Raw genomic sequence first — 26584 nt, 5'->3', positions numbered from 1 at the left:
AATATATATTGAATGGAGTTTGAAAGGTTGCTCTATGAGTCTGATTTCTCAATAATGGGTGCTTTAATTCCACTCTCTTTTTACTTCTGTTTTTTGGGAACTCATTTCTCATCTTTTTTTCTCTAAACTCTTCCTTTTCTTCAATCATCACTTCATGTATCTTTAGATAATTGTAAGATTCTTGTAAGGGGTTATCTTTACACATTTCCATAAAGTGAAAATCAGCATTTGACCCAAGAAAATTGTAATTCTTATATACTCCAGATCTTAAACTGGGATTTATACCTATACATTCAGATCAAAATCCAAACCAAAATTCACTTCAGGAATTCAAATGAAACATGTTAGTCTTGTATCTTCTGAAAGTTCCTGAGTACAAGTCAGAGGCTGTCTCCTTAAGGCTTTTGCGTGCAAATTACATTTTGAAAGAAAATGTTTGTTTTTTTAACAGCCCTAAAAATGCCAACATTTTCAAAAAGTATAGTCACGTAGAAGCATGCTTTTTAAATTAAAACCTGTGACAGGATGCCTTTTAGAATCAAGGAAAATTTTTGGAGACTATCGTATGGGTTATTAATACATTATGCATATGTAGGCCTAGCCTTTCAAATGTGTTCCCGTGACTTCTAGAACTACTGTGTTTCTTGAATTAAGAAATTCTTGATGCCAGGCTAGTATTTGATTCTTATTGAAAGACTTTTTTATTCATTACTTAGTTCATTCAGTATTTATTCAGCAAGTATTTACTGAGCACCCATGTGCCAGCAGGAGGGAGGATATACATCCCTGAGTGAAAGTGCTTACTGAGCTCGGTACAAATGTCTCAAGAACAAGGCAGACTGTGGGCAGTCAGTCTCATAAAAGAGAGGTAGAGAGAAAGTGAGATGGGAGTTCAGAGATGGAAGAGATAAGTTCCAGATTTGGGGGGAGGTGAACAAGGGGCATCGGAACTAGGAATTAAAGGATGAACAGGATTTGTACATAAAATTATTCTAGATGACAGAAATTTATTCTAAAGGCATTTATTTGGAAATTTATTCTAAAGGAAGAATTTTTCTCAGGAAAATAAATTATACATAGCTAATAGGTGCCATGGAAATGACTTTCACCCACTCAGGTGACTTTTGAAATGTAAGAATTATTAACAGTTCAAATACTGTCAATTCTTGATCAACCTCTGTCCTTTATGTATGAGAAAAATGCTGTTTTCCTCCTCAAAGTACTCTTCTCTCTTCTGACCAAAAACAGTAAAATAGGATAGAAAGAATAACTCTTTTACTCCTTTTCTCTGTCCCTATCTTTTCCTTAACTCACCAAAGCTATTCATTTGATAAATACTGTGTGCTTGTTATATGCCAGATACTCTGCTAGGTCCTGGAAGGCAGCAGTTAACAAGCATACATGATCCTTTTTCTGAAAAAGCTTTTACTGGATGGTGACAGCCAGTGAAGGGATTCACCTCAGGTGAGGGGAGGATCGCCTTACGCACTGTAACTGGAGGAATGGAAGATAGGGTAGTGGAGGGACAGGTAAATTTGTAGGTTTGGCATTAGTAAGTTGAGAGAGTTCTTGTCTGAGGACTTCAGTTTTTTTTCCCCCATAATTACAGAAAATTCAGAGTGGAATTAATAAAGGGTTGGACTTTGGCTAGCCAAATGTGATGGAAGTGTAACGGGGAGAGGGGATTGATAACATTGGCGTGCCATGGACTGGGAGAATCTAAGCTGTATACAAAGAAGGGTAGTGATGTGAAGACAGTAAGAGGGTAAGGACTGGTGATCCAGTAAGGTTTAAGATCAGATTTATAAGAAATAACTTGAGTAAGAAAGTTGAAAAGATAGAACGCTATCATCAGAAAGAAAAATGTCTGCATTTATGATACCAGATATGGAGTAATTCTGGATGGTGGCAAGATTTGGGATATGACTTGAGAGCATGTGACTGAAGTGAAGTGAATGTGAAGGTTACTGGAGCTGAGGACAGTGAAGGAACTGGGATGACAGAGGACTTGGGATGGAGAGGAACTGAAGTATTCAAGATCACTACATCTATGAAGGGGAAAGTGAATGGGAAAAACATCTCTTCCCCAGCTTAGGAGTCCCTAGCATTTCTCCCATCATCCTAATCTGATACCCCACCACTGTATCTCCCTCAGAATCCTGGGTCTTTTTTTTTTTTTTTTGCTGTACGCGGGCCTCTCACTGCTGTGGCCTCTCCCGTTGCGGAGCACAGGCTCCGGACACACAGGCTCCGCGGCCCATGGCTCGCCGGCCCAGCCGCTCCGCGGCATGTGGGATCTTCCGGGATAGGGGCACGAACCCGTGTCCCCTGCCTCGGCAGGCGGACTCTCAACCACTGCGCCACCAGGGAAGCCCATGAATCCTGGGTCTTAATGTGGCCATGCCACATGGGGACCCCTGCCCAGGCCTAGAACCCAGCTCTCCCCTCCACCTTCTTGCTCCTGTCATGCCAGGGGCTCACTGCTGAGAGATCCCAGCTCCCACTTCCCACCTGGTAGAGAAACTGGTTCTGGGAACATGGCAGGATGTAAGCTCCCACTCTGAGTGCCAGAGCTTGTTGGGGGTGAGGGTGACCCAAGCTGAGGGAAGATGTGCTCCTGCTGTTTTAATCTTGATGGTGGAAAGCACTTTTCTGTAACAATCCTGGAATCCATAGTTGTCCTCTATAGAACCAATGGCCGGGACATCATTGGCCGGAACCAATCACATGAGTGATTGGAGGAAAGTGGCTTTGGGGCGCTGGCTCTGGTTCCTCATCATCATGTTTTACGTTCACTTTATGGGCAAAGATGTTCAGTTTCAAACAATGCACTTAGAAATGGCTTTTCTAAATTAGGAATTGTCTGTATTAAAATTGTATGCTTGTCCCTAAATACTTCAGAAAACAGAGTGGCAAAAATAATGCTATCTATCAATGGGCATTTTTTCTTTACATTTCTATGAGCTTCTAGGAGTTGAGACGGACTGATTGTCAGCAATGATGCTAAAAGAGTGCTTTGAGTTTATAATTTAGATATTTTAACATTTAAAAATATTATTTATCATGTTATGAGGTCATTTGTGTTCACTGAACACAATTCTGAAAATGAAAAGATAAAACTTTTGTACTCTCACCAACCAGAAACAAAAATCATTAATATCTTGGTACCATTTTCACTCCAGATACACATTTCTCTTTGCCCCTTCCCCAACTTGGAGTCATATAAAGTTTTGTAATGCCTTCCATTCATTTAATATAATGTGAGCATTTCCCTGTGCCACTGCCTATCTTTAAAAAATGACTGTGGCAGAGTCTTCTAGCTGTTCATCAAAATCCATTTCCTTCTCCTTGGGCATGCAGCTAGACTACATTTCCAGGCTCCTCTGCAGTTACGTGTAGCCAAAAGAATAGGAATGCATGTGATGTGTGCTATTCCTGGGCCAATGCTTTTAAGAGGCAGGTGTGTATCCTTTATGTTATCTTTTCTTACAGCTAGATGTAGATGATGACAAGGCCCTAGGGGAATTCAAAGTCAAAGGATGGAAGGAGACTAAAATTTTGAATAATCATGTATTGAACACAATGTGGGTGAGAATAAACATCTATTGTGCTTGAACCATTATATATTTGGGGGTCTGTTTGTTACAGCAATTTTGCCTACTCTGTTTTTCATTGTATGGATGTACCTTAATTTTTTAAGAGATATGTTTCTTGTTAGCCTGTAATAGGTTATTGACAATGGACCCAGTGACTGAATTGGGTCTCTCTGTGTCCACACCTCTTTGCAATACATCTTTACTGCTTTTTCCAACAAGAGCTCATGTTTGTTTCCCCATTTTTTGAATCTATTCTGCCCTTCTGACTTGTTTTGACCAATAAAGTGTGATGGAAGTGGCATTTGGGGACTTCTGAGTTCAGACTCTAAGAGGCCATACAGCATCTGCTTTTGCTCAGGGTGGATCCGTCTGCTGCATGAAGAAGTCCAGGTTATCCTATTGGAGAGGGAGTCTACATGGGGAGATGGGTCCTAGAGGATAGATGCCATGTGGAGAGAGAAACCACATAGAGGAGAACCAAGGCCCCACACATATGTGTGAGCCCGGTTAATTCCACAGCCATCCCAGTTCACCCTCAGTCATTTGAGCCATCCCAATGGGAGTGCCAGACTTGTGAGTGAGGCCATTGTAGGTCCTCTAGACCCAGTAGAGCCCTCCCAGCCAACACTATGTGGAGGAGAGACAAGCCATCCCTTCTGAGCTCTGCCCAAACTCCTGACACACAGAACTGTAAGTAATAAAATGATTAAGTCGTGAATATGTTGACTAACCAGCAATAAATAACTGATACATGGATACTTATATGTTTCTAAAGTTTTGTTCCTGTAAATGACACTGATAAGCATCTTTGTACCAGCTTCGATTTTGTGCTGCTGAACTTGTTTAAGTCTGGAAATTGAGTAAGGAGTCATGTCTCCTCTCCATTTTGGTGCTCAGATTAGGTTTCTGGTCCCTGCTATATAAATGAAGTAATAGTTTAACAGGCTGCTATCTATTCAATTCCTACAGGCACCATGATCAATTAGCTACTACTAAAGATTCCTGCTAGTCAAAATATTTGGTTAACATTTTGCCTCTATTGCCCATTATAGTAAATGCACTAACCTTGTCTCTTGTAGTTAATTGTTGCCACTTGGCCTTTGTCATTCTGGGATCCCATCATTTTCAGTGAAATCATGGAGCCGATTTCAATGGCGGTATCTTCTACCATCACCGTAGCCTACAGAAGACAGCCATCACAGAACTTTGTGAGGACACAAGAGTAGCCCGTCATTAATGACTTTCTCAGTGTGTCAGTGGGGTGAGTGACCTCTCAAAGGACACAGTTGGGGGTGGATGGGTGTGCAAGTCAGATTATATATGCACCCCATCATTCCAATCTCTCTGAGTCTTTGACTCCTCCTTCTACATTGTGCCAGGAAAAATCTGGTATTTTACCTTCAGTGAGTATAGGTTATAGTTGAGTTCAAGTTTCAAGCAACCAAGAAAATCATTAGACACACTTCTAACTGTAAGATCTTTTTTATTTTTTTGGTTGCACCACGCAGCATGCGGGATCCTAGGTCCACGACCAGGGATCGAACCCGCACCCCCTGCAGTGGAAGTGTGCAGTCTTAACCATTGGACCACAGGGGAAGTCCTTAACTAACATCTTTAGTAACTGTAATAATGACCCATTATCAATACATTTGGTCTAATCCAGTGTTTTATATTCCTTCCTCTTTTAGTCTAATAACTTAAAATCCACTATTATTTCCATTTCTGTCAATTAGCAACATTTTGCAATTATTTTGGAGTAAACCATCTCCTTCCATGTCAGACTTTGTACTTGTCCCCTTGGAGCAAACTGATATCTGAACTGGGCTAGCTCTAGAGGTGATGGGAAGTAGTTGGAGTGGGTCTTGAGGTTATTATGGGGTCTTAACACAAGTTCCCTCAGACACAAGAAGGCAAGCAACTCCAAGATTCTCAGCTTTTCCCAAGTCAAACTAGATGGTTCCTATTCCAAGTCTCAGAGTTCTTCTTACCAGTCAGTGCCCTAACTTTCACATACAAGATTTTCAAATCTATGAATTCAATTCTGGTTGAAATTCTGTAACCCACAAAATTAAATTCTGGGTCAAGGTCAGCCCTGCAGCTATAAGAAACAGGTGATTCTTTTAGAGCCACTATAGAAACTCTCTGATTCTCTGTGACTTGAGCTAAGAGTTAATGATCTGAGGTTGTTATTTCTTGTAGAAGCATCACTGCTATCAAAACAGTCATCTGGTCCCTCTTAGGGCCACAGAAGGCATTTCATCAAATCAACCACAGGTGATTAAGTGTGATGCCACAGAGTATCATGGATACTCAAATCCCATTTCCCCTTGCTAAAGAGATCACTATGGTGTTCAAAGCTAAAGATAAGCTCAGAGCAACCTCAGAATCCCATTTTGAGGGGCTGTTTCTTAGGACCACTTCTTGTTTAAGAATCATGTTAGTAAAACAGACTCATACTAAGTATTTCACCAGAGAGAATTTAATATAATGAACTGGTTAAATAGATGTTTAAGAACTTAAAAGCACACATGCAACACTGAGGTAACACAGAGATAACTGCTGAAAGCAGTTATAAGCCCTGGAGCTGGGGAGACAAGGAGAAGACTAGAATTTAGATTGTTGGAGGAAGTGATATGCAGAACTGGGACTCAGATCTTTGACAAAAGAACATCATCCAGGTGCTGTTAGTACCTTAGAGGGGTCAGTTAGTTCTGCCAGTGTGTAAAAATGAGTCAGGGACTAGAAGCAACTGTCATTACCTGGGATGAAGAGCTGTTGCCTGGCAACACTACCAGGAATAAGAAAACAAACAGGAATTTCTCTCCTCCTCCGGCCTTCCAATCTCCCTCTAGTGGTCCATATGGGTATAACCACCAGCCGGCAAAGACCATGTGGTTTTGCAGAATCCCAGCCCCGCATCACAGAGCAAAGTACAGAAGCATGAGATTAGAGCTGAAAGACCGTAGCTGGATGGGCCAAAAAATGTATGTCTCCGAATATGCTGGTGTATGCACGCACACTCACACACACACACACACACACACACACACACACATCCTAAGAGTCTGATACACACTTAACGTTAAAAATAATTTTTTCTCATTACAATAGCAACATGTATTTCTTTCCTTTAGAAAGTACAAATAAGCTCATAGAAGAAAAAAAGATCCATCCTACTGCTGAAAATATAATCATTGTTAACACCTTCATTTAGATCCTTCCAGACCTTTTTCTCTGTGTGGAGGTATATTTTTGCATGTAATCACATTGTACATAGAGTTTTCTAAACTGCTTTAGAAAACACCTTAATGTATGGTAAACAATTGCACACATCAACACATATTTATTTATTTACAACAGTGGATTCCAAACTGTTCCTAGGAAGTGTCTTATGAGGTACTTCTAGGAGCCTGGGCAGGATGCCTTTATGGGAGGGCCCTGCATTCTCCTTTGAGAGAAAACCACTACAATTCTGCTTTTACTGTTTTATATATTTGATTTCTGTGTTAAGATTTTGTGGGGGAAAAAGAATTCCACTGCCAAAATATTAGAAAGCCACTGATTCATTGTGTGAATATATCAATTTCCATTTTCATGATTACAACAACAAAGGATCACTTTGTATCTGAATTTTTGTCCAAAGTCCTAGTAACATGAGACACCATGCTTTTACTCTTTGTCTATATGACAATACCGCGAAATTATTTTAATCTGTATTTTTTGAATTGCTAATGAGATGCACAAGGTTCTGTCTATTTCATGGTCATTTGTGTCTGTGGCAGTCTTTCTTTGCAAATTTGAAATTTTAAAAACGTAGCCGTAAATCCTTACTTTCTCCCTAATATACAGAACACATGCCTCTTCCATATCCCCCAGTTCAAGGAAACTCTGATTTTAAATATCCACTGCTTGCCCAGAACCCATCTCCCTGCCCTCCCCTCTTGGTAATGATCTTCCTTCACTGACAACATAGGAGCTCCCTCATCTTTCTGTTACCGTACCCCAAACATAGCCATGTCTAAAGCTATCTTGATTTTTCTTCCTGGCTCAGAGGATAAAGGCTTTTTGATCTTTAAGACAACCCTCTACCTAAGCTCTTGATCCCACATTTGCTTGTCTCCTCTGGGATGATGCTCACAAACTTTGTTGAATGAATAATGGACCTTTCTTCATCAATTCTCTCACCTTTATCTCTTTAGTAGGTCCAGCTTCTCTCACTCTTTTGGCCCCATTTCTCTTAGCCTGTTCAGATGATGAAACCACTTTCTGTCTGTGAGGGTCAGTTTTATGGGTCAACTTGACTAGGCTGGGGCACCCAGTTATTCAATCAAACGTGAGTCTAGGTGTTGTTGTGAAGGCATCCTGTAGATGTGATTATCAACTACAATCAGTTGACTGTATGTGAAGGAGATTATCCTGGGTTATCTGGATGAGCCTGATCCAATCAGTTTAAAAGACCTTGAAAACAGAACTGTGGTTTCCCTGAGGACAAGAAGGAGAAGAAATTCCATCTGTAGACTGCAGCTTCAGCTCCTGCCTGAGTTTCCAGACTGCCATTTACGACAGCCTGCCCTTTGGACTTCAGGCTTGACTATTCAACCCCTACAGGCATGTGAGCCAATTTCTTTTCAAAAGTATACATATATATATATATATATATATATATACATATATATATATATATATATATATATATATATACACATATATATCACCTACTGGTTCTGTTTGACTGGTGGAACCCTAACTGATACACTATCCTTAAAATTAGAACAAAACTATACGCTGCTTGATCCTACATCTCTCTGTTATGACATAAACTCTGTCTTCCCTTCTCATCTAAGCCGCTAAAAACGTTATCCTATATTCATCATCTCTACTCCCTCCCTTTGCAATTACCCTTTGAGCTACAGTCCCATTTATTCAACTGGCGAATTGGACATACTCTTGTGGGCAGCCCATAGGCAATCTCAAACTCAGTACATCAAAAGTTATCTCATGGGGCTTCCCTGGTGGCGCAGTGGTTGAGAGTCCGCCTGCCGATGCAGGGGACACGGGTTCGTGCCCCGGTCCGGGAGGATCCCACATGCCGCGGAGCGGCTGGGCCCGTGAGCCATGGCCGCTGGGCCTGTGCGTCCGGAGCCTGTGCTCTGCAACGGGAGAGGCCACAACAGTGAGAGGCCCACATACCGCAAAAAAAAAAAAAAAAAAAAAAAAGTTATCTCATTATTCCTATTATTTAGGTGTATCTAAATTTGTTCTTCTTTTGGATGCCACATGTCACTCAAGGCAAAAGTCTGGAAGTCATACTAGACATTTAAATACCTAAATACTAGACATCTAAATAAGTCATACTGTCCATCTTCAGTGCCAGTGTTGGAATTCAGGTCTTCATTATCTCCTGCCTCAGCTTTTGTAACAGATCCCCTTAAGTCCCTTCCTCCAGTCTCATCTCCTTCAAATCTATTCTCCAGAGTGCTCATCCTCTGATGCAAGGTGCCAAAATTGCCCAGCCTAAATCTCAGTGACTCCTTTGTCACCTCCAGAAAGGGATCCCTAAAGCAGACCACCATCACAAGGAGCTTTTAAAAAACCCAGATTAGATTACTACAAGCAACTCTATGCCAATCAAATGGACAACCTGGAAGAAATGGACAATTTCTTAGAAATGCACAACCTGCCGTGACTGAATCAGGAAGAAACAGAAAATATGAACAGACCAATCACAAGCACTGAAACTGAAACTGTGATTAAAAAGCTTCCAACAAACAAAAGCCCAGGATCAGATGGCTTCACAGGCAAATTCTATCAAACATTTAGAGAAGAGCGAACACCTATCCTTCTCAAACTCTTCCAAAATATAGCAGAGGGAGGAACACTCCCAAACTCATTCTACGAGGCCACCATCACCCTGATACCAAAACCAGACAAGGATGTCACAAAGAAAGAAAACTACAGACCAATATCACTGATGAACATAGATGCAAAAATCCTCAGCAAAATACTAGCAAACAGAATCCAACAGCACATTAAAAGGATCATACACCATGATCAAGTGGGGTTTATTCCAAGAATGCAAGGATTCTTCAATATACGCAAATCAATCAATGTGATACACCATATTAACAAATTGAAGGAGAAAAACCATATGGTCATCTCAATAGATGCAGAGAAAGCTTTCGACAAAATTCAACACCCATTTATGATAAAAACCCTCCAGAAAGTAGGCATAGGGGGAACTTTCCTCAACATAATAAAGGCCATATATGACAAATCCACAGCCAACATCATCCTCAATGGTGAAAAACTGAAAGCATTTCCACTAAGATCAGGAACAAGACAAGGTTGTCCACTCTCACCACTCTTATTCAACATAGTTTTGGAAGTTTTAGCCACAGCAATCAGAGAAGAAAAGGAAATAAAAGGAATCCAAATTGGAAAAGAAGAAGTAAAGCTGTCACTGTTTGCAGATGACATGATACTATACATAGAGAATCCTAAAGATGCTACCAGAAAACTACTAGATGCCAGTGGTAGTTTGATAGGGATTGCACTGAGTCTGTAGATTGCTTTGGGTAGTAGAGTCATTTTCACAATGTTGATTCTTCCAATCCAAGAACATGGTATATCTCTCCATCTATTTGTATCATCTTTAATTTCTACTACTAAAAACTACTAAAACTAATCAATGGATTTGGTAAAGAAGCAGGATGCAAAATTAATGCACAGAAATCTCTTGCATTCCCTTACACTAACGATGAAAAATCTGAAAGTGAAATTAAGAAAACACTCCCATTTACCATTGCAAAAAAAGAATAAAATATCTAGGAATAAACCTACCTAAGGGACAAAAGATCTGTGTGCAGAAGATTATAAGACACTGATGAAAGAAATTAAAGATGATACAAATAGATGGAGATATATACCATGTTCTTGGATTGGAAGAATCAACATTGTGAAAATGACTCTACTACCCAAAGCAATCTACAGACTCAATGCAATCCCTATCAAACTACCACTGGCATTTTTCACAGAACAAAAAATTCCACAATTTGTATGGAAACACAAAAGACCCCGAATAGCCAAAGCAATCTTGAGAATGAAAAATGGAGCTGGAGGAATCAGGCTCCCTGACTTCAGACTATACTACAAAGCTACAGTAATCAAGACAGTATGGTACTGGCACAAAAACAGAAATATAGGTCAATGGAACAGGATAGAAAGCCCAGAGATAAACCCACGCACATATGGTCACCTTATCTTTGATAAAGGAGGCAGGAATGTACAGTGGAGAAAGGACAGTCTCTTCAATAAGTGGTGCTGGGAAAACTGGACAGGGACATGTAAATGTATGAGATTAGATCACTCCCTAACACCATACACAAAAATAAGCTCAAAATGGATTAAAGACCTAAATGTAAGGCCAGACACTATCAAACTCTTAGAGGAAAACATAGGCAGAACACTCTATGACATAAATCACAGCAAGATCCTTTTGGACCCACCTCCTAGAGAAATGGAAATAAAGACAAAAATAAACAAATGGGACCTAATGAAACTTCAAAGCTTTTGCACAGCAAAGAAAACCATAAACAAGACGAAAAGACAACCCTCAGAATGGGAGAAAATATTTGCAAATGAAGCAACTGACAAAGGATTAATCTCCAAAATTTACAAGCAGCTCATGCAGCTCAATAACAAAAAAACAAACAACCCAATCCAAAAATGGGCAGAAGACCTAAACAGACATTTCTCCAAAGAAGATATACAGACTGCCAACAAACACATGAAAGAATGCTCAACATCATTAATCATTAGAGAAATGCAAATCAAAACTACAATGAGATATCATCTCACACCAGTCAGAATGGCCATCATCAAAAAATCTAGAAACAATAAATGCTGGAGCGGGTGTGGAGAAAAGGGAACACTCTTACACTGCTGGTGGGAATGTGAATTGGTACAGCCACTATGGAGAACAGTATGGAGGTTCCTTAAAAAACTACAAATAGAACTACCATACGACCCAGCAATCCCACTACTGGGCATATACCCTGAGAAAACCATAATTCAAAAAGAGTCATGTACCAAAATGTTCATTGCAGCTCTATTTACAATAGCCAGGACATGGAAACAACCTAAGTCTCCATCATCGGATGAATGGATAAAGAAGATGTGGCACATATATACAATGGAATATTACTCAGCCATAAAAAGAAATGAAATTGAGCTATTTGTAATGAGGTGGATGGACCTAGAGTCTGTCATACAGAGTGAAGTAAGTCAGAAAGAGAAAGACAAATACCATATGCTAACACATATATATGGAACTTAAGAAAAAAAATGTCATGAAGAACCTAGGGGCAAGACAGGAATAAAGACACAGACCTACTAGAGAATGGACTTGAGGATATGGGGAGGGGGAAGGGTAAGCTGTGACAAACTGAGAGAGTGGCATGGACATATATACACTACCAAACGTAAAACAGATAGCTAGTGGGAAGCAGCCGCAAGCACAGGGAGATCAGCTCGGTGCTTTGTGACCACCTAGAGGAGTGGGATAGGGAGGGTGGGAGGGAGGGAGACGCAAGAGGGAAGAGATATGGGAACATATGTATATGTATAACTGATTCACTTTGTTATAAAGCAGAGACTAACACACCATTGTAAAGCAATTATACTCCAATAAAGATGTAAAAAAAAAAAAAAACCCAGATTAGAGCCCTACTCAGACATAATGAATAAGAATGTCCAAAGTGGGGCCTGAAAATTTTCTAAATATTTTTTAAAAACTATCCAGGTAATTATGATCAGCCAGGTTTGGGAATCACCAGCCTTCAGGGTAAATCCAAATTCTGTCCCTGATCTGACACCACTACTCCCAGCTTCATTCCTCAGAACACATCATGCTCCAGCAATACTGACTCAGCCAGGACTAATGATTCTTCCAACTCATGTTGTTTACCATCTCTCTGTCAGGAATGTCTTCTTCCCTTATCTGCCTGGGAAATTCCTACTTGTCCTTCAAAAACTCTATTCAAGCATCATCTAGTCTCTTATTTAGCCAGTAAATATTGACAAACTAGTAAAATTGTACACATTAACTATGTGCAGTTCTCTGTATATCAATTTTACCTCAACAAAGCTGTTAAAGCCTTATTGAGGTCTTACTACACACCAGGCTCTGAGTTAAGCATTGTGATATAAAGATCAGTAAGCTACACTGGTAGTACTGCCTTCAGTCAGCTCACATGCCATTGGAGAAGGAGACATACAAATATACAAATTAATACAGTACAGTGAGGTAAATTCTGTGAGAGTCTGCGGTAGCCTGAATAATGACCCCCCAAAGACAGCCACGTCCTAATCACCCAAATCTATGAATGTTTACTTACAGTGCAAAACAGATTGTGTAGATATGATTAAGTTAAAGACTCTGAAATGAGAAGAGTATCCTGGGTTATTTTGGTGGGCTCAGTGTAATCACTAGGGTCCTTTTAAGATGAAGGCAGGCAGAAGGGTGAGAGAGAAAGAGAGGCTGGAGGGAGATTGGAAGATGCTATGCTACTGACTTTGCAAATGGAGGATGGAGACATGAGCCAAGGAATGCAGGTGGCCTCTAGAAGTTGAAAAAAGCAAGAAAATGAATTCTCCACTAGAGCTTCCAGAAGGATCCAGCCCTGCCAACTTTAGTCCAGTGAGATCCATTTTGGACTTCTAACCTCCAAAAATGTAATATAATAACTGTGTTGTTTTAAGTGACTATGTTTGTAGTAATGTGTTACAGCAGCAATAGGAGGCTAATACAGAGGCCAGCACAGGGCACTACGGTTGTACATAAAGTCGTCTCTACTTCAAGCTATGGAGTGGGAATGGGATGCTCAGGAAGAATTACCTAGAGGTGATGACACCAGAGCTGAGGGAGATTGTGTTTCAGGGAAATGGCCCAGATAGAGAAATTAATATGTACAAAGGCACATACAGAGAACATGCAAAGTGTTTCAGTTTGGCGTGGCTACTTGTATTAAACAGTAAAAATAATATCAACAATACTAATTTTGCTAAGAGTAAATACTGTTTGTATGCCAGACACTATTCTAAAGCACTTTTTAACTGTGAGCACTTTACAAGTTTGTATTATTATCTTCAGTTTACCTGTAGGAACACTAAGATTTGGAGGAGTCAGGTAACTTTCCTGAGATCATAGAGCTAGTAAAGGGCAGATCTAGAATCAGAACCTTGCTGGTCTGTCTTCAAAACCCACTAACTGCCTCTCTAATACATTGCGCGGGGGGCCTTAAGTAAGCTGGCATCAGGGTAGCTGAAGATAAATGAACTATTAGAAAGATATAAATGAGGTGAGGATCAGGAAAGCTTGGAATACCGTCTTGTTTTGGACACTGACAGAAGATGGGGTTGATGGAGAGTCAGACGGCCTCCAAGTTTCTGTGACTGTGGTTTTGCTGCTGCTCCAGGTAGAGCCTTCCTTGACTAACTTAAATTATTTCTGCGTTACAAATGCGCACTTTGCATAAGCCTCTTTATTTCATTTCTTCCTTTTCCGCTAATGGTTGAGGTGGAGATGGGGGCGTATGCACCAACTCAACTGCGGGCCTCACTTTCCACATCTGTAAAATACCTTGAAGTAGTTTGAAAACTGGTTGTGCTTCAGAATCCCGTGGGGAAGCATAAACACAAGACCCCATTCCGAGATTCTGATTGAGTAGTACCGGGATGCGGCTCCCCCAAATTCTTCCAAGTAATTCTGATACGCGGCCAGGTATTATTGCCCAGGGGCTGGATGACTCTGGGTTTTTCAGGCTCACCGTACTTGGTCCACTATTTCGTGAAGGACCCTCCCCTTTCCCCGCCCGGGCCCCGCCCCCGCCCCACCCCTTGCCCTCTACCTTCCCCTGACGTCGGCTCATCGCCCCTCCTTCGGTCGCTCCACTGCGTCTCGCCCAGGTCCGCCTTTCCCAGTCCCTCTCCTGCCTCCCAAGATGGCTGCGCTGCTTCCGGGCCCGCAGCCATGGAACCGCGTGAGGCTCCCTAAGGCGGGGAGCCGCAGCACAGTGATCGTACAGGACCCCGGCGCGGCGCTGGGTGAGTGAGGCGCCTGGCGTGTGAGGCGCCCGGCGCGGGGCGCAGGCTTTTCCGGAGGTGTCAGGCAGGCGCACGTGCGCGGAGTGGGGGCGGGACTTCCGGAACTCGCGGGACGCTGCGCAGCGCCGCGGCCGAAAGGGACCTGGGCTCTGGAGTTTGCTGAGGAATCTTGCAGGGCATCTGGCATCGCCGTTCCTCGCTGGACCCACCGAGTCTACCGCAGGGCCTGGCTGGGGCGCCGAAGGCCCAAGATCCAGCCCCGCACCGAAATGGGGAAAGAGGGCGGACGCAACTAGCGTCAGGAAAAATTGCTGCCTGGGGACCCTGCGTTCACTCAGGCCACCAAGTGCCGTGGTTCCCCCTCAGTCTTTCTCGACCTCTGCCTCTGAGAGGCTGCGGGTCGTCACTCAAGCACTCTGCACTTAAACCGCAGTCTTTCTGGATCCCCCGTTTCTTATCTGTAAAGTCGGGTTAGTTTTCCCTATCACCGGGTTGTTGGGAGGGTTTAATGATGTCATTTAGGAGAGCGTGGTCTAAAGTGTTCTATCAGTGTATGGTGGCATTGCCGTCATTAGGCAGTAGGGCAGTACACGCTGGGCTCAGGAGCCAAATTGCCTGGGTTTGAATCCTGGCTCTTCTCTCTGCTGGAGCTGGGGTGAGGAGTGGGAAATGTCGTTATTTAACCTTTCTGGGCTTAAGCGCATTTTCAAATGGGGATAAAAATAGTACTTGCCTCATAGAGCTGTTCTGATGAAAGAATTAACATTATAGGTAAAGCATTTGGAACAATGCCTGATACAGTAAATAAACACTCAAATGACAGCTGTTATTAAATACTTGTAACTTATCATCACATTCCCCTCCCCATCCATCCATCCTGCTCAGTTTACAGATTAATCTTACCCCTTCCTCTATTCAAGGATTCTTTAACAGGATTCTGTTAGGCGTGGAAATTCACCAAGTCTCTCCCCACCCCAAAGGTAGCCCATTCTGGCCTCAAATAGTATAGTAAGAAAGTTCTCCACGTTATGTGTAAGTCTTCCTTTGTGTTACTGCCACTTAGGATGCCACTGCTACCCTTAGAGCCATAGAGAACACATTTACTCCATCTTCTATTCACAGCTTTTTCAGACTAGGAGGCTGTTACCTTGTTTTACTAAATAAGCACCCCGTGTTCAGTCAGACATTCATTATGTAATATAATTTCCAGCTGTTATAGTGATTTCTCTTCTGAATATATTCTTAAAGTGGTAGAGCAGTATACAACACGTCCCACCTTTAGGGTACTTGAAGTGTTAAGTTTACACCAAATGACTGCAGAGTATTCGTATGAAAGATTATTAAAATCATGATAAAATGTGGTGTAAAGATGTACATTCTACTTTAACACATGTTCTCTTAATGATTTCCTGGACTTGATATCATCTGTCACTGTACGATCACTTCCTTCCTATGTCACTTCTCACATACTTGGAAACATTAATTATGTTCTTACAGGTGAGGCCGATTATGTTAATTTGTTCTTGATTTCTTTAAAACATAAGGAAAGATGCTTCTTTCAGTGTATTTTTTATAGAATATACTTAACGTAGAAATGCATATTAAGTCTTATGAAACGTCTCTGCTTTAGACCTTTGCATTGCAGCTGTAATTAAAGAATGCTGTCTCGTTACATTGTCACTGAAGAGCCAAGTCTTAGATGCAGAAACAGATGTATTATGTGCAATCCTTTACAGCAATCACAACAGAATGGGCCGCCACAAGCCCCATTTGGCCCTCAAACAGGTAAGGAGGGAGCCCTGTGTTTAATACTCAACATGTTTACTTGATGAAGATGGAGATCACACTGCTATTTAATATTTTGTAACTTACTTGTGAGTTATAGGTCATCTTGCAATTGCATGTGGGCTTTTTTTTTTTCTTCCCCTGAAAGCATTTCAAAAAACAGTTTATTTAAAAAGGAGCTATGTTGGATTCTTTCCCAGTCTTGTTTCTAGTAGGTAGGTAATTTTTTGTTTTTATGTTTACTTTTTATTTATTTATTTTTCTTATTATAGGTAGGTAATTTTTATAAAAAATTTTCATTATATGAAATCTATAATACTTAGTACCCTGCCTCTGCCTAGTTTAAAGATTGAGTAATTTGATCAAGACAGAGTTTTGGATTAAGAAACAATTTTCCTGACCATAATCAAAATCCCAAAATCATAAAAAGAACAAAGTTGCAGTCTATTTATTGTGGGGAAAATAATCTAATCGGTAATATACTGAATGAGTATATAACAAGTTGTGTAAAGTGGTTTTGTGTAACTTTTGGAGTTTAAGACAAAATTGGGCCCTCCAACTCAGGGACTACACCACAGAGTAGAGCCTCCTAACCTGAGTTCCTTACGAGTCCATTCATTCATTCATTTTATTAATTCTCCAAGTATTTTTGAAACTTTCTATGTGCCAGGCACTGTGCTTTGTGCTAGGCGTACAGGATGAAAAAGACAGACATAGTCTCTAACCTTACAGATTAATTCTCTGGTTAGTTTTCCACTCCCATTACTTAAGGCAAAAAAGATGAAGATTTTTTTCATCAAAGAAAGATTTGGGATCATGGTCTTTCTTAAGTTTTCTTCTCTGGGGCAGCTTTTATCTCCTTCTGAATCTTTAACGCCAAAACCAAACTTACCATCTCAGATTGAACATACGTATTTCTCCTCCCGGCTTCCAAGTTGCGAATAATTATCCGGTCAGAAAAATTTGGTGTTCTGTTTTCTCTGCTTCTTTCTTTTACGTAGCTCTCCTATCCGGCCAACTGATCAGTCAAAACTTTCTCTGCATCTAGTCCCTTTTTAGTTCTGGCTGCCATTTCTTTTTTCAGACCTTGTCAATTGTTAGTTGTCTTGCAATTCGGACTGATCTTCCATCTTCCAGTCTTTCCTCCACTCTGGCATATTCATGTGTACCAAAGCCAGGTAATCACCCTAAAACACAGCTTTAAGTTTTAATAGTTCTCCATTGTCTCCTGAATAAAGAGGAAGCCTCTTAGGTTAACTTACAAGATCCCCCGTGATCTGGCCTCTTCAGTTTCCCTTAACTCAGGCTTCTCTCTGGTCTTCATCTTCATATATTTTGTATTTCAGACAGCCTGAACTCTTTGTGAGTCCTCCTACTCACCACATTCGTTCCCTCCTCTGAACCTTTGCTCACCTGGTCCTGTATGTTTACAATGCCCAATCCCTCTATCACTTGATCCCTTATGTCTGTGGCACTTACAGACTGTTGAAATTTAGTACTTAATAATTTACTATCTTGTTTTAATAGTTTCACTATTAGAAATCATATTGCTTCAGAAAAATATAATCTTGAGAATAATTTTATACTTACCTTGGTCCCATTTATAGCATCAAGCACATCCTGGCATGTAGTACAATAAATTCTTAGTCATAACCTGATTTGAGAACTTTATTTGGCTGGATAAATTTCAATTTTTTAACCAGAAGCAATTGCTTTGGGCTATGGGTTTCTTTACCCTTAAAAAAAGGTATTCTTTGGTATTGAGTGTATTTCCATACATTGAAATTTTGTATTTGTTTTCCTGGTCACATCAGTGGCTTTGTCTGTGTCACACATGAGCTGCTCTTCCCCTTTCAGGTTGAACAATGTTTAAAACGCTTGAAAAACATGAATTTGGAAGGTTCAATTCAAGATCTCTCTGAGTCATTTTCTTCTAAGTAAGTGGTCCAGTTGCTTTGTAATGGGCTTTTTGGTGGGCTGGGAACCCAGTGTCTGGCTGTGACCTCGCTTTAGACTTTCTTCACTTATTGTTAGAATATAAACAATTATACCTTAGCTGTACAAATTTTGTTTCAGTAAAAGACCCCTGGTATTTTGTGGTAATCTCCCTCTGTCGGCCAGTGGGAGGGAATGATGTGACACTGAAATCTGGGTCATGGTAGATTATTTTGAAACATAAGTGTCAGTCAACTTCAGTGAGTCATTATTAAACATAACTACCTCAAATTGAGCTTAAGGCAAGTCTGCACTTGAAAATTGCTATATAAGTGCTTTATATTTAGGAATGAAAGTAATGTACTTTTCTATTTTTGCCAAGTGAAAATCAGTCTGTGAATACCAAAGCATGTGTCATCCCTAGCCAACCAGTGGTGGAACTGGTGTTGATGAAGATTTTGGGAGCCTGCAAGTTGCTACTTCGCTTGTTGGACTGTTGCTGCAAGACATTTCTGTATCCTTGAATCAACTAAAGTACTTCTTCTGAGTTGGAATTGTTGGGATATATTTAATAGTATTTATATTTGAAAGCTAGAGAGTCCGTAGGAGTTATAACTTATGGGAATTCTTAAAATTTTGCTCTTTGGCTTCCTTTTCCTGGGATTTGCCTGATACAGCCATTGCCAGAGACTTCTGTCTCTACCTAGTATGTATTATCCTAAGGGCATTGACTGTTAGAAATTCTTAATCTTAGAAACTAAATTTATATGAGACCTCTAGCAGAGTGTGTATTACTTTATTTTTCCTCTAGCAGAGTGTATATTACTTTATTTTTAAGCCTCCATGACTTAAATAGAACATGTTTTAAGGTTTTAGTTCCTTCCAGAAAATTCTTTCTACTTCCAGTCTGTTCTTTTCATAAATGTAACTTAAAAAAACCTAAATTCCTTTGATTCTGTTTTCCAACTTTAACTTGATTCTCCAGCTTGACTGTGAAACATCTAGGTTTGCAAGAATTCATTATTTTAAACCTTGTGATGGTTGGGCTGGTGAGCAGGTTATGGTATGTATGTATGTACCTTTGAAATCCTTCATTTCTCTAACTCAGACTAAGTTTCTTATTAGTAGTTTTGATATTTGCTTTCCCATGGGATGCTGAAGGTGCAGGAATTCTGTTTCTTCATTTGATCAGTTTATTTGGGGTAGATTGGGAAGCTAAGTGTTGATGGTTATGTCAAAGGATTAGGCTTTGAATCTGAATCCATGAGATCACCTCAACACTAAACAACTAAGCAAATGAATTCCTAGGATTAGCAGCTGGAATTTAAAAAAAAAAAAGGTTCCTCTAATCATTCAGCAGCTGGGCCATTTAAAATGAAGGTGTTCCTGAGCAGTCTGTATCATTTGTTTCTGCCATAGGTTTCTAACTTTTAACGGCAATGACCTTCCTTATGTTTTCTAGATTCCTTTCTTCCACCTGAACCACCACTGCTTTTTGAGCATAGTTAGTTGATGTAAAGAACACTGATAATACTAGTTGCAAACCAAAGAGCCCTTCCCTTGCATCTCACAATATATATTATGAAACTTATTTGACGGATAATTGGATTCAAAATCTGCCCATATTTATAAGGAGACCTATTTTTGGCCATTTTAAACAATTGGGGTGATTAGTTCTAATTTGAATGAAAACCAAAAAAAAGAGAGAAAATTCTCTCTAAACCTTGCTTTGATATCTTAACCTGGATATCTCAAGTACTATTTCCAATCATCTTGTTTTTTATTCTGCTTGTTTTTAGCACTAACAGTGTTAGAATTACTAATCATATTATTTTAAAATGTCAAACCTTCATTATTCCTGTAATGAAAATAGCTTTGATTTTTGCTGATTATAATAATAATACAAGGTTATTTTAAGAAACTTTTAAAAATAGAAAAAATGCAAAGAACCTGAAATTTGCCTAAAATCTCATCATCTAGATAAAACCACACTTAAGATTTTGAGGCACATCTTTTGAGATATCTCTCCATGTAGTACTTTATTTGGTTTTATATAGCATTTTGTACTTGTATTTTTCTGTTTAGGCTGGACTAATCTAGCTCTTTGCAAGTATCCGCTTTAGTGTTTTTTTAATCTATAGTGGCAGCACAGGCATTATTTTCAGCTTTGACTCTCTTATTATTATGTAATCTGCAAATAATAATTACTAGATAATTCATGAGCTCCTACTTCTTTCTCTAGGGTTCTCTATAAAGATGTTTTAAAAAGGCTGGTTTCTTTATATGAGCCATTGTTTGGATTACTTCAAGAGGTCTCCAGGATTCAACCATTGCCTTACTTCAAAGGTTTTACCTTTCCTTCTGATATTGCTGAATTTTTAGGAGAGCCCTACTTTGAAATCTTTAAGAAAAAAATGCCTACAGCTTTTGCAGCTAAAGGAGTAACTAAACTGCTAAATAAACTATTTTTAACAAAAGAACAATCACAGAGGTCCAGTGAAGAAACATTACTTAGAATTTCCAAAAAAGCTAAACAAATGAAGATCAATATTCAGAATAATGTGGATCTTGGACAGCCAGTAAAGAATAAGAAAATCTTAAAAGGTAATTTGCTTTGATATGGCACATACTCTAAAAAAACAAACAAAAAAACTTTTGAAATTACAATGTAGTCATGCATTGTGTAGGAAGAAATTCAGCATCTTTCTTCTTAATTTTAACTCTGATTATTCTTAGAGAGGTATGGTAATACTTGTGTTTTCTCAGCTTGAGCATATAAAGTTGTTTCTGTTGTTGCTTCATAGTTCTTTGCTTGCCCTTTGTTTCTCTTGTAGTAATTTGGCAAGAAATGTAGTCATGCACTTAAGAATTTGTTGATTTGAAAATAGTATGCCTAAGTTTTTGTATCTGTGATCTTTCCATCTTTACAGAAAACTCATCAGAATTTGACGTGAGGGCTTTCTGCAAACAGCTGAAACACAAAGCTATTCAGGTTTGTCTGGCTTATTTTAATATAGCTTATGATTTCTGCTGATTTGTAGAGTAGATGCCACTTACCAATGGCAGAGACTGAATCTTCTGTTTTTATCCCCAGCTCTAAGAGTAGTGCCATCTTAGTTCTCAGTGTGTGTTTCTGAATGAATAGAGGCATTCCCAAGGGATTTGTGTGTATGTAGTTAATTCAGTTAATACAGTGCCTTCAGAAACATTTTACTAAGAGTTTTGCTAGAATTTTAAAGTGATCCTAGGATCCATCATAGGAGTGGATTGTACTGCAGCTTAAGAGTATGGGCTTTACAATCAGACAGAAGTGGTTTGAGTCCTGGCTTTGGTTTGTACTAGCTCTGTGACTTATGTAAGTTTCTTGGCCTGTCCATACCTCTGTTTCTAATAACAGTATGTACCTCATAGGGTTGTGCCAGTTTTAGTTCATGTAAAGTGTTCAGCACAGAGTCTAAAGTGTGGTAAGCATTTAATTGGTGTTAGATATTGTTAGCTACTTTCATCGTCATTATCGTCATCGTCATCCTTTGTCATGAGGCTTCTATTTCTTTCTTCCTGTCAGCATTCAAGCTTTAACCTGATTCCACTCTTTGGCCAGTGTCTGCAAATTCTGTTTGTTCTGGACCTGACATGGATAAGTACATCAATGTCATCCTCTTTCATCAGTAACTTCTTGACTTCTTTTACCCTTTCTCTTTTCAAAATTGTTTTCTTCTGGTTTCCTTCATGGGTTATTTCTTCCATTTGATTCAAGAATTCTTAATCATTTCTAACGAGTCAGTACTTTCTTGAAGGCTTACAAGGATTCCAGTTTGCATTTATATTTTGTCCGATTCACAAGTTCCGGAGGAAGATATCATCATCATCACACTTACGTTGCATTTACTCTTTGTCGGGCATTGTTCAAAACACTTTATATGTGTTAACTCATATAATCCTTGCAAAAGCCTTGTGAGGTAGGTGCTATTATTACTGTTTCCATATTTCAGATGAGAAAATTAAGGCACAGAAAGGACAAGAAATTTGCACAGGCCACACAGCAGATATGGGGCAGAACTGGGATTTGAATGCAGGCAGTTTGGTTTCATAGTCCTTGTCCTTTATCATCACACCAGTCCTCCAAATAGTTTCGTCAGCTCTCTCTTAATAACTACGGCTCTCTGTGACTCTTGAAACTTTCTGCGGTCCGTCCACCTGTTCCTAGGTGAGCTGTTTCCAGCATCCCTCTTATTCATGACCAATGACTACCATATTTTTAGCATTTAGCACCAATATGCTTAGCTTGCTTTTAGGTCAAACTTTTATGGATCACCAACACAAAGTGTTGATAGGTCTTTGCTTTCATATTTTCTACTACTTTATGTTCTTGAGAGTGAGAAATTTGGAAGAAGGTAAGTTTTGAACAGAGGATGGAAGCAGACCTAGTAGGTGGCATATTTCAATAAACAGTGAAAGTTGATAAAATTCAAACTTGACTTGATATAGAAAGATGAGGTTGACAGACCAAAGGTGCCACATCAAAAGATGGTTGGATTGGAGTTGGAAATGTTGCTCAGTTAAGCATTTTTAACATACATTCAGCAATCATCCCCATTTTCACATGTTTTCAATAACATTTATGACCCATCATTGAGGAGGGTGACTCAGGATATAGAAATAAATGAAAAACAATAGAAATAAATGAAAAGCAAGTTGTGGTAGTCCAGTATTAGAGGAAGAGGGCTCTTCAGTGATTTTTTTCCCACTAGATAGGCTTTGACCAATACTTAATCATGTGGAGTTTTATTCGTATGTATAGGTTAAATAAATAGAAATGTATGCAAATATTTATATTGTTACCTGTATACAGCTGAATTCAGCTATAGATGGGATCTGTTGTAGCACAGAAGGAAAAAATCTTGTGTTAGGAGCAGTGAATAAAAACATTTTTAAGAAGAAGGAAGGGAATTCCCTGGCCATCCAGTGGTTAGGACTCTGCGCTTCCACTGCAGGGGGCACAAGTTCAATCCCTGGTTGGGGAACTAAGATCCCACAAGCCAAGCAGCATGGCAAAAAAAAAAAAAAAAAAAAAAAAAAGGAAAGCATAGTGAGCTGAAAAAACTTTTTTTCCTTCTTTTAAAAAGACATATTTTCAAATTTTTATAGTCTGTGAGTCAACTTCTCTCTGTTGTTATATAAGTCAGTAACAAATCCAATATATTTTTCTCATCGTTCCATATTTCAGGAGAACAGCTTTGAGTTTAAATGTTCTCAATCCAAACTAAAGGCAACCAAACGTTCTTCTCGGAAAGCAATAGGAACTCCCTGTGTAAAAAGTCTTGTGCAAAGATTCCGAGAAACTGAGACTTTCGTACAACTTTCTGAAGAGATCCAAATGGCAATTCTGTGGTGTAGGAGCAAAAAACTCAGGGCTCAGACCACCTTTCTGGGTAATAAACTTCTTAAAAGTAACCGGCTTAAACATGTGGAAGCTCAAGGCTATAGGTAAGTACATCACAAAAATTATATTTCTTTACTTTTTCTATTATCATTTAGGGAAAAAGTATATATATTCAAGTTAGCCTTTTTAATGTCCAGTAGTCTAAAATTGAGATCTACTCAAAGTGCAGTTTTGTTAAACCTATTACAGTACAGTACTATATAGTCGATTGTGTTAGTTGGGTACCTAGGCTGACTTTGTTGGACCGAAGAACAAATTGGACTTAAGAACGTGCTTTCGGAATGGAACTCGTTTGTATGTAGGGGAGTTACTGTATCTATTCAGGGCTTTATAATGGTTCCCGTGAGTGAATCACAGCCTAAAATTTGTTAAATTTTCTTTACAAATTTACGGAAAAGATATTCCTATTTTAGTAAAAAATATGATGTATATTGAAGGTTTTATACCAAGTTTTCATTAAAAGCTATTGGGGAAGTTAAGGGTTTTTACATTACATTCTAGAGTAGAAACTCAGCCTAAGATGGAGGTGTTTTGTTCAAGACTGCATGTAAAGTCAGAGGTAGATGAGGCAGAGATGATAATTAAAAGTTAATGCAGAGGGTAAGAAACTGGTAGTTATTTGATTAGACCATTATTTTGCACCCCACAAAAATATAGTGTTCTTTCATTCTGCCCTGGTTTGCTGTTTCAGTAATACATTTGTAGTACATCTGAATTTTATTTAATGTCCACAATAACTCTGTGAGGTAGGTAGTATTATTCATATTATATAGATGAGGAAATAGAGGATTTTACTCAGGGTATTAGAGCTGGAGATCTAGAACTCAGTGCAGATCCTCTGATCCTTCTGTTTTCATTCTTCCTATTTCCATTTCAATTGGGAAGTACACCTACCCTCTCCTCAATTAAAGATTACTGCTTATGGTAAGACAAAATGGTTTGGAAACAGAGATCATGAATTACTACATTAAAATGGGCTTCCTCAAAGTTCCATATTTGTTTAAAAAGGAAGAGGGTAGGGTAGGAGATACAGACTCATGCTAATCTTTTGCAGTCTATCAAAACAGGCAGTTAGCGGGGTACTGATGTACCTTGTGGCAGTGTACCCTGTTCAGAAGCAAAACACCTAAAATAACTGGCCATTTGAGTTCCAAATTCCCAAATTTGAAGATGATATATGAATCACAATTAGGGTAGCTCAAGGCTGTCATTATGTCTATGCCAGGAGCCCTGTTTTCTCATTTTACATAAACTCCCTTTTCACTTTTATATCTTTTTCTTTGTTCATTTCCTGCTGTAATATGAAGCTGTTAATCCAGAAATGGGTTGATGCATCCTAACAATTTTTCTATTTGTGATTCATCTTTTCCCCAGTTCCATTCCTATTATATTATGAACAGATTAGCAATTATCAGGGAAGAGCTCTGGCACTAAAATACGGAGATATCTCACCATTCAGTTACCTTGCTACTTGTAGGAGCTACTTTACTTTGGAAACATAATGGGGACACATTTGCTCACAATCTAAATCAGAGGGAAGTTGTGCTCTGAAAACACAGACTTGGGTTGAAGCTCCTATTTCCTTATTTTTCCTTATGATTCTGGAGTTGTACACAGGCATAGGACTTATAAATTATATATTTTTCAATTGGAAGTTGGTAAAAAGGAGACAAAAGTTTCTGAGAATGTTTTTCTGCATCTTAACAATCTCCAATTTTTCCTCTCTCTGTCTTAAAGTTTGCCAAAGAAACTAGAGTGCATAAAAACATCAATTTGCAACTGCCTTCTTCATGGCTCAGGTAGCAAAACTTTGAAGAATCATCTGAGACAAAGAAGATCACAGAATAAATTTTCATTGAAACAAAGGAAACCACAGAGAAAGTTGCAGTCGACTCTTTTAAAGGAAACCCAGCAGCCCCCTCAAGGGACTCAGAGTGCTACCGATATCATTAAAGGGAGACTCTCACACCCTACAGTTTGTACAACTGACCTCTACCCTAACAATAAGCAACAGTTGAGTAGAAGAGTTTCAAGTCCTGTCATACAAACTAAGGAGAAACAAATTCATGAAAATCTTATAGAAAGCAATGAAAATGAAACTGATTCTTGGACAACGATGCAAATAAATAAACATAATACATCAGGAATCACTAAGGAGACAGACGACATTGATGATATTTTTGCTTTAATGGGAGTTTAGATGCTCATATGTGAGACTTTTAACTGGTTAACCAACTGCTCCAGTGTTCTGTTTTAAGTAGAACAGCTGAGATCTGGAAAGATCTGGAAGTACCATTTGGACTCAGAGGAGCTGCTTAAGTGCAACGTAGAGCAGTTCATTTTAGTTCAGTAAACACTTGTCATAGCTTTGTGTCATTTAACTGACAAGTATTTGACAAACAGTCAATTTTTGACTTAATTAGGACCTGAATAATTAGGTGTGCAAAACCTACACTGTGCCTTAGGTAAATGGGGAGCGGGGGTGGGGAGTAGCAAGGAATCACCAAAAAGGTCACTTTAGCCTTAATGGCTCCATTGTAGCTAAATGCTCTTCTGAACACCAAGGTTTGTAGCTTTTAACAGTTGTGCCCTCTTCTGTCTGTTAGAATTATCATCGAAGTTTTGCCACTATTACCAGGGAGTAGTCACAACCATTATTTCACTTCATTTGTCAACCTTACCACATAGGAGGGCATATTAAAATGCTTTTGGAGTTCTACAA

The 26584-nt window shown here is 39.3% G+C and overlaps 1 protein-coding gene and 1 long non-coding RNA gene across 4 annotated transcripts in view; one reads left to right on the top strand and one right to left on the bottom strand.

The window, feature by feature from the left end:
- Positions 1–14568, bottom strand: part of LOC308618220 — a 27729-nt gene extending 13161 nt beyond the window's left edge. The window contains exons 1-2 of the long non-coding RNA XR_014015977.1: positions 14504–14568; positions 4662–4776 (exon numbers count right to left, since the gene is read on the bottom strand). This is a non-coding gene — a long non-coding RNA (uncharacterized lncRNA). The remainder of the gene's footprint in view (positions 1–4661; positions 4777–14503) is intronic.
- RMP64 (ribonuclease MRP subunit p64) lies at positions 14510–26584 on the top strand. 3 transcript variants are annotated; one of them, XM_081235780.1, is made up of 9 exons: positions 14510–14699; positions 16330–16484; positions 18342–18421; positions 18802–18933; positions 19405–19482; positions 20662–21023; positions 21350–21411; positions 23647–23906; positions 25600–26584. In XM_081235780.1, exons 1-9 carry the CDS (start codon positions 14597–14599, stop codon positions 26060–26062), a joined length of 1695 nt encoding a protein of 564 aa, XP_081091906.1. In that variant the 5' UTR covers positions 14510–14596; the 3' UTR covers positions 26063–26584. The 3 variants fall into 3 exon arrangements, with proteins under 3 accessions (XP_081091906.1, XP_081091907.1, XP_081091908.1); XM_081235781.1 differs by having other exon boundaries at positions 14610–14699; positions 16436–16484; XM_081235782.1 differs by lacking the exon at positions 14510–14699 and adding an exon at positions 14872–15169.

This window comes from Mesoplodon bidens (assembly GCF_964165515.1).
Source record: "Mesoplodon bidens genome assembly, chromosome: 5".
Taxonomy (NCBI): domain Eukaryota; kingdom Metazoa; phylum Chordata; class Mammalia; order Artiodactyla; family Ziphiidae; genus Mesoplodon; species Mesoplodon bidens.
Note: the sequence above shows the minus strand (reverse complement) of the source record. Positions and strands in the feature narration are given on the sequence as shown.

What these genes read in the sequence shown, in the direction of transcription:
- RMP64 (XM_081235780.1), top strand. Translation starts at nt 14,597, where the DNA reads ATGGCTGCGCTGCTTCCGGGCCCGCAGCCATGGAACCGCGTGAGGCTC. An exon ending in GGACCCCGGCGCGGCGCTGG is followed by an intron (nt 14,700 to 16,329) that starts GTGAGTGAGGCG and finishes TCTCTGCTTTAG; the next exon opens with ACCTTTGCATTGCAGCTGTA. An exon ending in TGTTGCTGCAAGACATTTCT is followed by an intron (nt 18,934 to 19,404) that starts GTATCCTTGAAT and finishes TTGATTCTCCAG; the next exon opens with CTTGACTGTGAAACATCTAG.